Genomic DNA, 12,898 nt, shown 5'->3' on the forward strand with positions numbered 1-12,898 from the left:
GACAATATTTGGCTTTTCAGGATAGCTGAGCATTTGGGAAAACAGCTAAATATGTCCAACTAGTTCAAAATAGCAGAAGATGTATGGTTATGGTTCCTGCGTTAATCAAGAACCATAAAGATCAAGCCACTTAACGTATTGGAGTCGCAAATGTGGCTCTCCTTTTGACCAAGTGTCTAACAATGACGTCCATTGAGCGTAATGATGACTAACAGTTGTCCATATAATAGGAGTGACTGCCCCGCTGGCTAACTATTGTCTGTCTGTGCGTACACGTACAAATTGGGCATTTGTGCACAAACACTTAGGATAATAGATGTTGGGTAGAAGAGCTAGTCAGCCAGGAGAAGATCACAAGAGGAATGATTCAGGAACACAAAAGCCAGAAACACTTTAAGCGGTAAGTCGAAATCTTTGTAAAAGTGTTAATGGGCTTTACAGACATGATAACAAGAAATAAAACTGGTTTGATTGATAATTGATTATTGTATGATATTAAATAGGAGTATACATTTAGACTGAAATAAACTGTATAAAATTATTTAAAAAAGACATAGAATGTAACTGAAGCCGTTTCAGAGCCTGGATTTCAATACGTAAATAAATAAAATAATAAAAATATCTATCTATCTATCTATCTATCTATCTATCTATCTATCTATCTATATATATATATGTATATATAGAAAAAAATTATTAAAAATTGCAATGCAACAATAATCTGTGCTAACAAAATTACTGCATATTATGTTACTACAGTATAAAGGAAAAAACGAAATGGCTTACATTTTGGTTTTTGGTTCCGTTGCATTTTCCATGTTTTAAATCATTTATTACAGGTCAGCAATGCAGCTTTTAATATTTCAGTATCTAACTGAGTGTTCTGTTACTAGGTTATCTTAGGAACAACATCATATTAAACAATATATTAAAAACAAATTCATAGGGAATTACAGTATAATATGTTAGCTAAGCAGTAAGCGTTTACCTTGCTGGACACCAATTTGACATTTCCTGAAGCCAGGGCTACAGCTGTGTCAGCCATCACTTCAGCCTTGATGGATCCCAAACCCCCAGTAGCACTGGTCTTTATGAAGCTATCCAACACCACATCCAGCAGGTCTGTGATCTATACAAGGAAAATGGTGCAATCTGTAACTGCTGACTAACAGAGTTTTGTGGAATTATTGTAGAAATATACAGGGGTGTTAAGGTTTGAAGTCATGTATCATTGTAATGCCTGTTGTAGCAGTTATCAGATGAAAATATTTGAAACCTTTTGGATGGAATAAGCTTGCAAGTCAAATTCAATTACGTTTTATGTAATAATGTTTTTAGAAGGTTTGAAGGGGCCTACCTGACCCAAGCTGCCCCATATCTTTGCCTGTATGGAGGGGTACATCTGCTTCTCATTGATGGTCATTGTGATAAGCTTGTCCAGGATAGCCGTGACGCGTTGTCGTTTGGCATCGTCATTGTGTTTACAAAACCGCACCAAATTACGGAGCCAAGGAGTCATATACTCCAGACACAGATGCTTCAGTTCAATACCTAAAGCCCCACAAAAGACATTTTTGTAACAAATGACACAAAAATGGTGCTATGTAAACTCCTCAAAAAACAATTTTGTATCACACTATCATTCAAATGTTTGGGATCAGTAATATTTGTTTTTTAAAGAAGTCTCTTATGTTCACCAAGGCAGCAATTATTTGATCAAAAATACAGTAAAATATTTGTTTTCTATTTCAACATTTTAAAATCTATTTCTTCTAAATTTTCAGCATCATTACTCCAGTCTTCAGTGTCACATGATCCTTCAGAAATCATTCTAATATGCTGATTTGGTGCACAAGAATAATTTCTTATTGTTTTCTTATTGTTTTGTGGAAACATGATACTTTTTTTTCATTCTTTGACAAATAGAAAGTTCAAAAGAACAGCATTTATTTGAAATGGAAATCTTTAAAATGAAGAGTCTTTACTGTCACAACTTAATGCATTCTTTAAAAAAAAAAAAAATGAACGATAGAATATACAGTGTGTGTGTGTGTGTGTAAAATGATGGGTGTTTCTTTTGCATGTGACACTGACTTGACTTGCTGAAGCCAGAAATGCACTCTTCCAGGAACTCCAGTGTGAGGTGGGGTTCGTTAGCTGCTAGCGTTTTGCTAATGGACACAATAAAAAGGGTGTTGTTGGCTGGGATGCACAAGCCAGACGTTTCTAGGAGTTGGCCCTCAATCTTTAGGTTGAAGGTGCAGGTTAAGGCACAAAGTAGATTGTATGCAGCTGACCTGTTGAAGGAGTTAAAAGCAAGTAATTTTCAGAATTACTAATTTACTTTAACAACATGTTGGTTTCCATATTTGAGGAAATTAATGTGATATTTCTTTTGTACATGACAGGTTTATGATTCTAAATGTTCAAGACCGGCCCCAGTTGAACTGAAGACACAAAGCAGCAGTATTAGCATTTCTAATCAGTTCACCAAAACAAAGACAGAAGCCTGCAAATAAAAGGCTCATTGTCACAACAACAACAGCTTGATGCATTGGACTATTCACCCAAAACTCAAGTTGTTAGGCTGAAAACAGCCTGAGCATGGCCAAAGACTCAAGCTTAATGTCTCTCACCTCAGACTGGGGTCAGAGCTTCCCAGGTTGAGGAGGGCGATGTTGAGGAGGGTGCCAGGAACATCTTTAGGCCTGATCTTGGTGTGTTGGGGAATTGAGTCCGGTTGGGAAAGTTCCCAGCGTGTCCGGATGTGGATTATGGACTGAACAATGGCTTCGCACTCCTGGTGCATGAACGTTAGGGGAGTGCCCTGGTTAGCGATTGTCAGAGTGAACTGGTTTTCATCCACCAGGCATATCTCCTCAATCTCTGAAGCGTAGTATATGTCGTTCAGGAAAACTGGCTGTCCTAGGACACGTGTGCGTTCCGCCGAGGTCACTTGTACAGCTGTTGATCCCACCTAGGTAGAATGGGTAACGATATATCAGTACCATATCAGTTATCAGCCAATATTAGAGATTTTACTTTCGTTATCAGGCAATATTGAATATTTAATGTATTAAATAATTTAATAGTAGGTAAATCTTAATCTTTAGCAGATCACAAAATGAATATCCATTTTTTATATTGTACATTACAATAATGTGATGCCTAGATTTTTATAAAATTATTCATTTTATATTTTTAGTTTATTTTGTTTTGATTTATAAAATTGTTTTAATATCGGTCATTTATCAGTTGTTGGCCATTAGATGAAAATAATTTTCAGCTTTAAAACTGAATAGAAACCGAACTCTAAATAACATCTGGGTTGCAAAATTTTTACAAATTTTTACCTTGATCGACACCTTTGTGTCCTTATGCGCCAGTTTCAGGGCATTATGGAACACTTTGAGGTCCTCTTCCAATGCCAGGGTAGCAGCGGGCAGCTTCTGCTGCTCGGGTTCGATGTGTTCGGCTAGACGTGCAGGCGAATCGATAAACAGCAGCTTCTTGCTCCCCTTGAGACCAGTCAGTAATCGCTCATGGTATTTGGTGTACTCTCGGACCCAGGTGTTGCAATTGTAGATGTACACTGCAGCCACATTCTCATAGGCAAAGTTTGGAAAGACCACAAACCACTTGGATAAGAAGTCCGTCTTGAAGCGGTTACTGGGGCCCACATGGGTGAGGTCTACAACGATCTCGTAGTGTTTGGCGTAGTATGGCTTGAGGGTCAGCAGGACATGGTAGATCAGAAGATCACCATTGATTTGTCCAGTTTTGAACCTAAGAGAAATAATTATAGTTCAGATTTGAATTTTAATGTGTTTTTGGATCTAAAGCCAATGGACTGCACATCTTTGAGAAGCGTACTTTGGAAAGAATGTCCAAAAGTGCACAAAAAACCTATAATAAAAGGAGCAATAATTGAATTTTCAAGTATATATAAAAAACAATACACATTAACCTTTACTTCAAACACTAAAAACACTTTAAACGAGCAGTCTGTTCCAATTCCCTTAAATGGCAAATGTCTGACTGCTTACACAGAATGGAAACCTGCAATCCAAATATAACACTGTTTTCTACTGTTACAACCACAGGTCAAGAGCATCTCAGCTGAAAAACACCTAAATAACATCGTCAAGCGTGGGGACAGGAAGTAATTGTGTTCTGCATTGCGATATATCAAGCCTCATTACTTCAGGTCGGCGTTCTTCATCTTCCAGCACTCCAGATAAGTCCACAAGAAAGGTTCTATATCCACTTTAGTAAGTACTTCACCAATTATCTCTAAAGCTAATGTGTAATTGAGAGTTTGGAAAACAGAAGAGAGGAAAACGAACTACTTTGTTAATCTTTTTATTATACAGTTAAAGTGGCTAAACAGTCCTAAATAAATTGATTGTGACAAAAGGGGCACTTAAAATCCATATACACGGATTAAAATGACAGTGTTAAATTATGTACACTAGCATTCAAAAGTTTGGGGTCAAATTAGATTTTTAATGTTTTTGAAAAAAATCTCTTACACCCACTAAGGCTGCATTATTTGAACAAAAATACATTAAAAACATAACTATTTAAAATAGTTATTTTCTATTGTGTGTATATGTATATATGTATATATATTAGGGCTGCACAATATATCGAAATATCGCAAATGTATATATCATGATATGCATATCGCAACGGCTTGCAATAACTGGGGTCATGAACAAACAAACAAAGAGAAAATCACTCACAGCTCTTGGCTGAATAACTTTTGTAGCTTAATTTAATTCATTTAATTTATAAATGTATATATTTAATTCATAGAGTGAAAACTAAGCAGTATTTTATTTCTACATTTGATTATTCAGTTTCTGTTGTTTAATAACCCTAATGTAGGATAACCTGAACCCGTAAACCCCGTGGTTTACACTGATGTTAAAATAACACTTCTTACGCTACAGTAAAATATATATATAAATAATGTTATTTTGCCCTAAATACTTTTTCCTAAAATGTTTTGTATTTTTTTCCAGCATTTATTTGACATTATTTTATAAAATATTAACATTATAAAATGTCTTAACTGTCATTAACACTCATTTTAATGCATTCTTGCTGAATAAATGTATTCATATTTTTACAGACCACAATTTTTTGGTAGTGTTTTTCCATTAGCCAAGGTTTCATGTTCAGTTTGTAAGGACACATTTTTTGTTGCTGGAAGCTTATTTGATTGCGCGTCTGTAGAGTGTACTGAAAAGTTAAATTAAAGGGTAGTTCACCCAAAAATTGTCATCATTTACTCACCTTCAAGTTGTTCCAAACCTGTATGAGTTTATTTTTTTCTGTTGAACACAAAATATATTTAAAAAAATTTTGGTAACCAGACAGTTGATGGACCCCATTGACTTCAATAGTATTTTCTTCCTACTATAGAAATCAATGGCTATCCTCAACTGTTTGATTACCAACATTCTTTAAATATATTTTCTCATAAAGTATAATAACTCACACAGGTTTGGAACAACTTGAAGTTGAGTAAATTATGACAAAATTTGGTTACACTATTATAAGGTGTCCTTGTTAGTGTAATTATACATTTAAGTACTGAGTAATAATAATTAACGAGGAATAGAGGTTGGTTTAGGGTTAGTTGCATGTAATTATGCATAATTTATAGTTATTACTACAGTAACATGTCCTACTGAATAATGGTACTTGTTTGTTACATAGATCTCAACAAACAATGACAATGGTCACAGAACATCCCATGTCCTCTACTATCCATGAGCAAGAAGACCTCAACATTTCATTTGTGACAACTAGTTTGCCTGCAACTGGTGCCTCCGAGATCAGCTGCTTTATTGACGCCCAGCTAGCATTTATAGCAACTGCCACTGCTGGTGGCATCATCCTGATCCTTCTAACCTCCACCATAGTCTTGGCATGTACCGTCTCCAGCCTGAAACGTCGTCACCGGACCCCTCGTCCATCCCGAAGCAATGCGGACCTGGTGAGTGGAACAGGCTATTGGGGTACCGAGAGAAGAGAGGGAGGAATTGTGGGCCCATGCGAAACCAGTGTTCTACTGGAGGAAGTAAAGACCGATGGTGAGGAGGAAGAGTTCCAAGATGGCGTAGCAGGGCCAAGCCAGTACAACAACACTTCTAACGCAGCCGCTGATTCGGAGAGCGTCCCCACAGCCATGCCGAGCTCAACCTCTAGGGATTCCTGCATAGATCCCATTAGTTTGGAAAACATGCCTCTGATGGTGTAAAGTTTAAGAGCATTTTTTGTACGCTGGGCTATGACAGGCAAATTTTTTACATTTTATTTATCTTTTGTTTTTTAAATAAATGGCTTCAATAGTTCAACTACTGCAGTAAAAAAAAAGTGCAGTTACAAGTCGTCTCATAGCATTTTTGAGAATTGTTTAACTAACTACAATTATCTGCTTATCCTGTTAAAAAGGACATTTCTTATATCAGTAATATTAGATGAAATAGAAAACTTTGACTTTTTTTTTTACAGATGAGGTCAAAGCAGCTCTTGATATCTGTTTAGTGAAGATGACAAGGAAAATAAGTAAATTAAATGTTGGTGTATTATTGTATATATTGTGAAATTGTATTTAACCTCAGCTTTGTGTTACATTTTAGCCCTTTTTTAAAATATGACCACCAGCCGCAGCAGCATCTACTGTAGATAAAACCCAAATAGGTGAACTCTATACACCACTGTGTATAAATAGCAGAACAAGTCAATTGTAGGGTTTAATTTCTTTGCCATTGCAGTCAACAAAGTTCAGTGAAGCGCAAAAATAATGACTTTTTGAAACATTTATCTGCCATTCTTCAAGTCAAACAGTTTGGATCAATCAACCTATGAATAAATGACTTGCAAATGACTTTACCTGTAAAGCAGGGACTGTAGAAATCCCATTAAATCTTCCAGATCCTATAATAATGAGCATTCCTTAAGTTTATCTCAGAACTCTGACATCTCAATAAAAAAATTCAATAAAATTCAATGCTAATGATACAATTTTCTTGTTCAGTTTCTTATTTACAATGATTTTGAAATTTGTGTTGCTTGCTGAGCAAAACTCACTGTAACAATGATACTGCTAAGGTAGTTGCCAATATGTTGGTAAATCTTATTGGTGGTTGAAAGGTGGGGGTTGAGTGAAAGGAACTTTCCAAGATAAAAAAAAAAAAAAGCATGAGATCATTTCCTTTTAGACAACTTCTGCTCTACAAAAAATGTCTTACTTTTATAGATATTTGTGAAGGTAATTAATAGCTGTTCCTTTTAGAAAAAGGACTGCAATGCTCCAAAACATACCTCAAAAAAGCCTATTATGAGAGTTTAAGTAGAAAAACGTGCTTCGGTTTTTCATACTGTCACCACAGATTCTTTCCTCAGGCAAAAAAAACGCAGCTATTAGCAAAAACAAATGCAGCCATTTCACAGCTTCATTTCCTGTCAAGTGAAGTGACGGTTCCGTATTCATCAGAATATACTTCACTCTTTCACTAATGCTTCAGGGGATGCCTCGGTAAGATCATATTCTGCTGTTTTGTCTAGCATAAACCAAAGATTATATTACTTGACATTGCACAATAAAGTTTGTATTTCATTTTTTAACATTTAAAGTATCTACATGATACCACAAAATGATAAGTAGAAAACTAGTTTTCCAGTCTTGACTTTTAGCTAAATAAAAAATCTACTTTTTTAATTTCCAGTTTGTGGTTGAAGTATTCATTTTCAATTTGTTTGTGACCTTTGCATACACAACATTAGGTGTTGTCTGTTTTAGAAGTTATTTAAAAAAAAAAAAAAGTTTTAATCTGAGCATACTGATTGTGGCTTATAAGAATTCATGAGATAAAATGGTCTGTTGAGTCTTATGTGCAAAAATGTCTCTCTTTGGCAAGGTTTTCTAAGGACACCATGAGGACTACTCTTTGCACACTTGTCTTCCTCTCCTCTCTACCATGGAGCCTAAATGGCCTTTTAACAACCAGCAATAAGAATATTGAGGTAACAAACACATCAAACAATGCATCAGGGCAGATTAACTACACTACTGATTCTGGTACAGACAACGTGGTTTCACTTTCAACAAGTGCTCAGACACAGCACCTTACAAATCACTCAGAGCAGCGTGGCATCTGGCAGAGGACACTCAACGGTGACGCCAAGACATCAAATCAGAGTAAAAGCATGAACATACGTGATGGCGAATCCAACTTGACTACTACGCTAGCACAACCTGAAAGGCAAAGACAGGAAGAGGTAACAACTCCACAAAAGGAAATACGAAAACCGACAGAAGGCTCCCGCAGACCGCATTCTACATCTCTTTTGCAAATAGAGAATGCTGAAGAATTGAATGTTTTGACTAAACCATCCAGTGCCACAAAGGCAGATGTTTTGCCAAAAGAAAAAACGAGCATAGGACCTATGGAGACACTGGAAGCCACTCAGGAAACACCTTCTACTTCTGATTTCACTGGACACTATGATGTGCAAGCAAATAAAACAGTAGTGAAGGGCAGCAACAACAATACAAATGAAGACCTCCATACAATCCAGGCCACAATGGAGATTACAGACCAACCAAGCACATTTACTCATGCCCACACTTCCGCAATAACGTCAAAAGATTTCAACAAGACTGTAAGCACCAATGGTGTGGAAACCACAGAGAGAGAAGTCGTCACAGACAGGTGGACAAGCACACAAGGTCCTGAGCTTAAGACTTCATCCATGATTAAGCCAACGAAGACATCAGCGATCACTAAAAAAAACATCAAAAAGCAAATTTACCCTCCATCAAAGGATTTCCGGAAAGCGAACCCAGGTCCTGCTGTGGCAGCTGTGATCGGCACCACTTTTGTCTTGATGTTCATAGCAATCATCTTTATCTTGTTAAAGAAGCGCAAAATGCAGAGAAAGCGGCTTGAAAATCCTGAATGGGCCGGACCCTCGCCGTTTCTGGATGGCGACGTTCAACCAAACCTGCCAAATATGGAGGAGTCCGAGACCATCAACAGACAAGGTTTTAACCAGGCGTCCATTTCCAGACACCTCCCCCAACAGCTCTCCAAACACCTGACGCTCGGAAGGAACACGAGTGAGGAAGTTCTCATGGGGGACATCCTGCAAGGAAGCACATTTGGCAGACAAAATCCATATGAGGTCCAAGCCCCCAACAGGAACCCAACAGTTGCTCAGGACTCAACTGAGAAGAAGGAAAATGAAATCCAAGAAGGTCAAGCATCCGTGGATTCTTTGGACACCAAAACATCTGCGTCAAGAAGTGCACAAGAACCTGTGATGGAGAGCAAAATATCAAAGCAGACTGATGACCTCGCTCCATCTCTATCTTCTGGCATGGACACTATAATTAAACCTCCACCTTTAGTCTCTATAGATCTTGATTCTCTTTCAGAAGAAGCAGCTCCACCTGCTCCACCACTGTCCTAATCTCATTTAACATAAAATCTTCTCTGCTTCTGCCGCTAAAAACTACACAAACGAGATAACCAACATACTCATATCTGCTTTCTAAAAGTCAAAATATGCAAAGGCCATTTCTTGCAAGGGATTTACGACCTATGGTGCTTGTTCAAGACTCCTACGGTGCTTGTTCAAGACTCTTAAAGAGAAATTGCTCAGCAGGTGCTGTTTTCTTTCCTGCATTGTTGTATCGAAACAAAGTTCAAGACATATTAAAAAGAGATTGTGTTATTTTATTATCCATTACGCTTTAGTTATCAGTATCACACAATCGCTAAACATGATTTCCTTCAAGACAGAGCCTGTACATTATAAAAATGTATATCTACTAAAGGGTAGTCAAAGTAAACCAAAGTCAAAGCATATAGCTGCTTTGAAGATAATAACTACATGCCATTGCACATACAAACTCCAATTCTGAGATCATTAGGTCTTTGTCATTTTAGCACTCTGAAAAGCAACAATCTTCCAACCAATAACAAAAAGTCTCATGAAAAGTTAAAATCGGCATGTTTTGGTGCTTTAAGGCTGGGTCAAGGCTGTACAAGTCCTCAGATAAAACGGTTTGTGTTCATGAGAATGCATGGCTCGCTTGTACAAAAAACACAGCATGTACAATCTTTGCACCTACATTCACTGTTAAACGCGTGTAAACTAAAGAGGGAATGTAGCCACAATCTGGAGCCAGTTTTCAAATGAACTACTGCATTGCTACAGCCACTGGGAACATGTCTGAGATTTTAACCGTGATAAACTGTCAGAAGAACATTACAACAGCAGCTCACTCAAACCACTCACTCACTCAAAATAAAAAGTGTTGCAATGAACACGGTCATGTGTCTTTCTTTCCTTCAGCAGTAAAACAAAAAAGTAAATGTTTAAATAACCAACTTTATTAAAACGAGAGAAAACTTTATTGTAACATTATTGCACAGTTCATCTAATCTCTAACGCTAATTAATCATGAATAATTAGCATCTGTGCATCAGTGCCTGTTACAATCAATTTCTTTAATTATAAGAGTACAAATATTATGTTTGCCTGCATGAGGCAAACAAAGTTGCTTTAATCACACAAATAAAATATGAAGATTAGGACCAGGGATACAATAGACACTCACTGGACATTTAAAGAATTAAAGATTCACAAACTCCACTAGAAAGATGCTGTCTAAACACTGTTAGACTATATTAAAATGGTGTTCTGTCTGCACCAAGAGACAAATGAAGCAATTCAAGAATCTTTTACTGAACACCATGAAAATCATTCCACAACTGGTTCTCGGTTTCCAACACTAACAAACTCTGCCTAGGGATAAGCACTACTGAAGTACTTCTATTGAGCAAGGTAGGAAGTTAGTACAAGTAGCATACAGTGTGTCTTCTGCAGAGCGCTGAATGCAGGGCATGTGCACCACCTGCAGCAGAAGTGAGAGAGGAAATGTCACAGCGGATTTAAATTGGGAAATAGACCACAAGACTATTTTCTGCCTTTTGATTTATTTTCAAACTCTCTTCATCCGGTGAGATTCCGCCAGTCTTCAGTGGTTACATGAGCCAATAGCTTTAAACTACTTGCTTGAGGCATGAAAACAACAAAATAATAATAATAAATAATAAGATTATTATTATTAATATTATATCCAATGTGGACAGCATACCATTGTAATGCCATAGTACTTTTTGTGAGGGTTAAAATGTTTTTTTTTCCTTCACATTTTTTTGTTCAGTAGCTCAAAAACTCACTCTGCTGCTATGCAGGTGTTCACACATTTGCTATGCTGTTTCGCTCCATGAGTACATTCATACCTCATTGGTGCTCTCAAAAGTTGCACATGCACATTCAGAACACTAGGGGGAAACAGAAGGAAGCACAGATCATCATCATCCATCCATCTATCCATTTGTATATTTAAAAAAATTAGTTAAAAGAATCCAAACATGAATACATGCGGCCAAACAAATGATGTAAACCTCTGTACCTAAACTAACTAAACTAAACTGGAAGGGGTACATTAACAAGGTCTAACAGAGTACAATTTAAATCATAACTTATGTGGCCAAAAAGTAGTTATATATACTGAGATTAAACTCACAAACCTATACAGAAATCCCTTAGGAATTAAATAATTTAAAAAACTCAATATCGAGAGCATAAAAAAAACAAAAAAAAAACAGCTGTCACCTAAATGAGGACAAGGCCGTAGAGGGACATTAAACCACATCAGCCTGTCTTCTGCATTTAGCTGCGTCACACAGAATAATTCAGCACTGTACAGTAATATCACAATAGAGCAGGGATTCATTTATCAAAGCAGCTGTGTGAGTAATAGGATATCTAAACATGGTACATACAAAGACCATGCCATGAGAGTGTGTGAGAGTTTGTGAGAGAGAGAGAAATCAGGAAGATGATTTGGTGGCGTGTGCAGATCCGGAATATAAAACACTAAAGTCAGCACCCCCCCCCACCTCATCGGCAGCAGTATGGGTAGACCCTGTGCTGCATTTCGCCCCCTCCCCCTCCCCACAATCCGATGATTCTTCAATCTCCCTCCCTTGGTCCCTCCTTTCTCTCTCTACCTCCTCTGACAGCAAGCCCTGAAACAAGTTCTGTAAGCAGGCAGCCAGCAGCAGCGGAGGCTATCCAAGGGTGCAAATACACTGCATGACCATGACTGGAAGAGCGGAAAGGCAAGGAAACGGCTAAGAGAGGCTCTAAACCAAAGGAGCTCACTGTTGCCAATGAGAGAAAAAAGGAAGGGGGTGGGTAGAACAGGGGGAGCGAGCACAAAAACGGACATGAGTGTGAGACAGTGCAGACGAAACGTGGACCCTGCTGTCATATAAGACTGGGAAAACAAAACACCAAGCAATACAAATTGCCTTCTACTGCTCTAGAAAAGGGAGAACAGGAAGAGAGGTCAGAACGGACAACGACATGTACACAAAGTAATGGAAAGAATCAGGTAAGCGATATATGACATGAAAGGCAAGCATAAGGAATGTTTAACTCATGCAATTCAGTTTAACGTACATGATCAATCGCAAAGTGCACAGTGAAGCTAGGTCAGAGCTAGACTGCAGTAGAGCATTGTTAGAGCAAAACAGGGACACCTCTATTAGAGTACTAGATACTTTTTCCCCGTAACAATTTATAGCACACAATCTCTTTTTATTAAGGGTAACATTAAATCTTTAGACAGCGTCAAACAATCAACTTGCTCTAATGGATTTACTGAGGTAATGCAAATGATTAGGGCTTTAATATCACCACAATTTCCTGCATGCTGATGTGGCAACCCAGAACGTGCAACTCCTTAGAATCGAGCATGGCATGACTATGTGCACACGTGCAGAGGTACTGTGCAACGATG

General features: G+C 37.6%; 3 protein-coding genes and 1 long non-coding RNA gene across 7 annotated transcripts in view; 3 read left to right on the top strand and 1 right to left on the bottom strand.

The window, feature by feature from the left end:
• Positions 1 to 12,898, bottom strand: part of nf1a (neurofibromin 1a) — an 83,655-nt gene that overhangs the window by 18,349 nt on the left and 52,408 nt on the right. For all 4 annotated transcript variants that reach the window (XM_084126854.1, XM_084126851.1, XM_084126852.1 and 1 more), the window contains 5 exons: positions 3,354 to 3,786; positions 2,637 to 2,977; positions 2,095 to 2,297; positions 1,358 to 1,551; positions 989 to 1,129 (listed from right to left, as the gene is read on the bottom strand). In XM_084126854.1, coding sequence (XP_083982980.1) covers positions 989 to 1,129; positions 1,358 to 1,551; positions 2,095 to 2,297; positions 2,637 to 2,977; positions 3,354 to 3,786 — 1,312 coding nt within the window. The remainder of the gene's footprint in view (positions 1 to 988; positions 1,130 to 1,357; positions 1,552 to 2,094; positions 2,298 to 2,636; positions 2,978 to 3,353; positions 3,787 to 12,898) is intronic.
• Positions 271 to 7,036, top strand: LOC311091103. The gene is made up of 3 exons (XR_014607996.1): positions 271 to 400; positions 4,104 to 4,271; positions 5,728 to 7,036. It is a non-coding gene; the product is annotated as an uncharacterized lncRNA (long non-coding RNA).
• On the top strand, positions 7,412 to 10,349 carry evi2b (ecotropic viral integration site 2B). The gene is made up of 2 exons (XM_084126855.1): positions 7,412 to 7,552; positions 7,935 to 10,349. The coding sequence occupies exons 1-2, from the start codon at positions 7,533 to 7,535 to the stop codon at positions 9,487 to 9,489; spliced, it is 1,575 nt and encodes a 524-aa protein (XP_083982981.1). The 5' UTR covers positions 7,412 to 7,532; the 3' UTR covers positions 9,490 to 10,349.
• Positions 12,088 to 12,898, top strand: part of omg (oligodendrocyte myelin glycoprotein) — a 3,205-nt gene continuing 2,394 nt past the window's right edge. The window contains exon 1 of the mRNA XM_084126856.1: positions 12,088 to 12,490. Within this exon, the coding sequence (XP_083982982.1) occupies positions 12,477 to 12,490 (14 nt within the window). The 5' untranslated portion in view covers positions 12,088 to 12,476. The remainder of the gene's footprint in view (positions 12,491 to 12,898) is intronic.

Source organism: Abramis brama (genome assembly GCF_963993115.1).
Source record: "Abramis brama genome assembly, chromosome: 10".
In the NCBI taxonomy this organism is placed as follows: domain Eukaryota; kingdom Metazoa; phylum Chordata; class Actinopteri; order Cypriniformes; family Leuciscidae; genus Abramis; species Abramis brama.

Excerpts from the sequence above, each read along its gene's own strand:
- evi2b (XM_084126855.1), top strand. The coding sequence starts at position 7,533 with ATGCTTCAGGGGATGCCTCG. Across the intron at positions 7,553-7,934 it reads ATGCTTCAGGGGATGCCTCG|GTTTTCTAAGGACACCATGA; the intron begins GTAAGATCATAT and ends CTCTTTGGCAAG.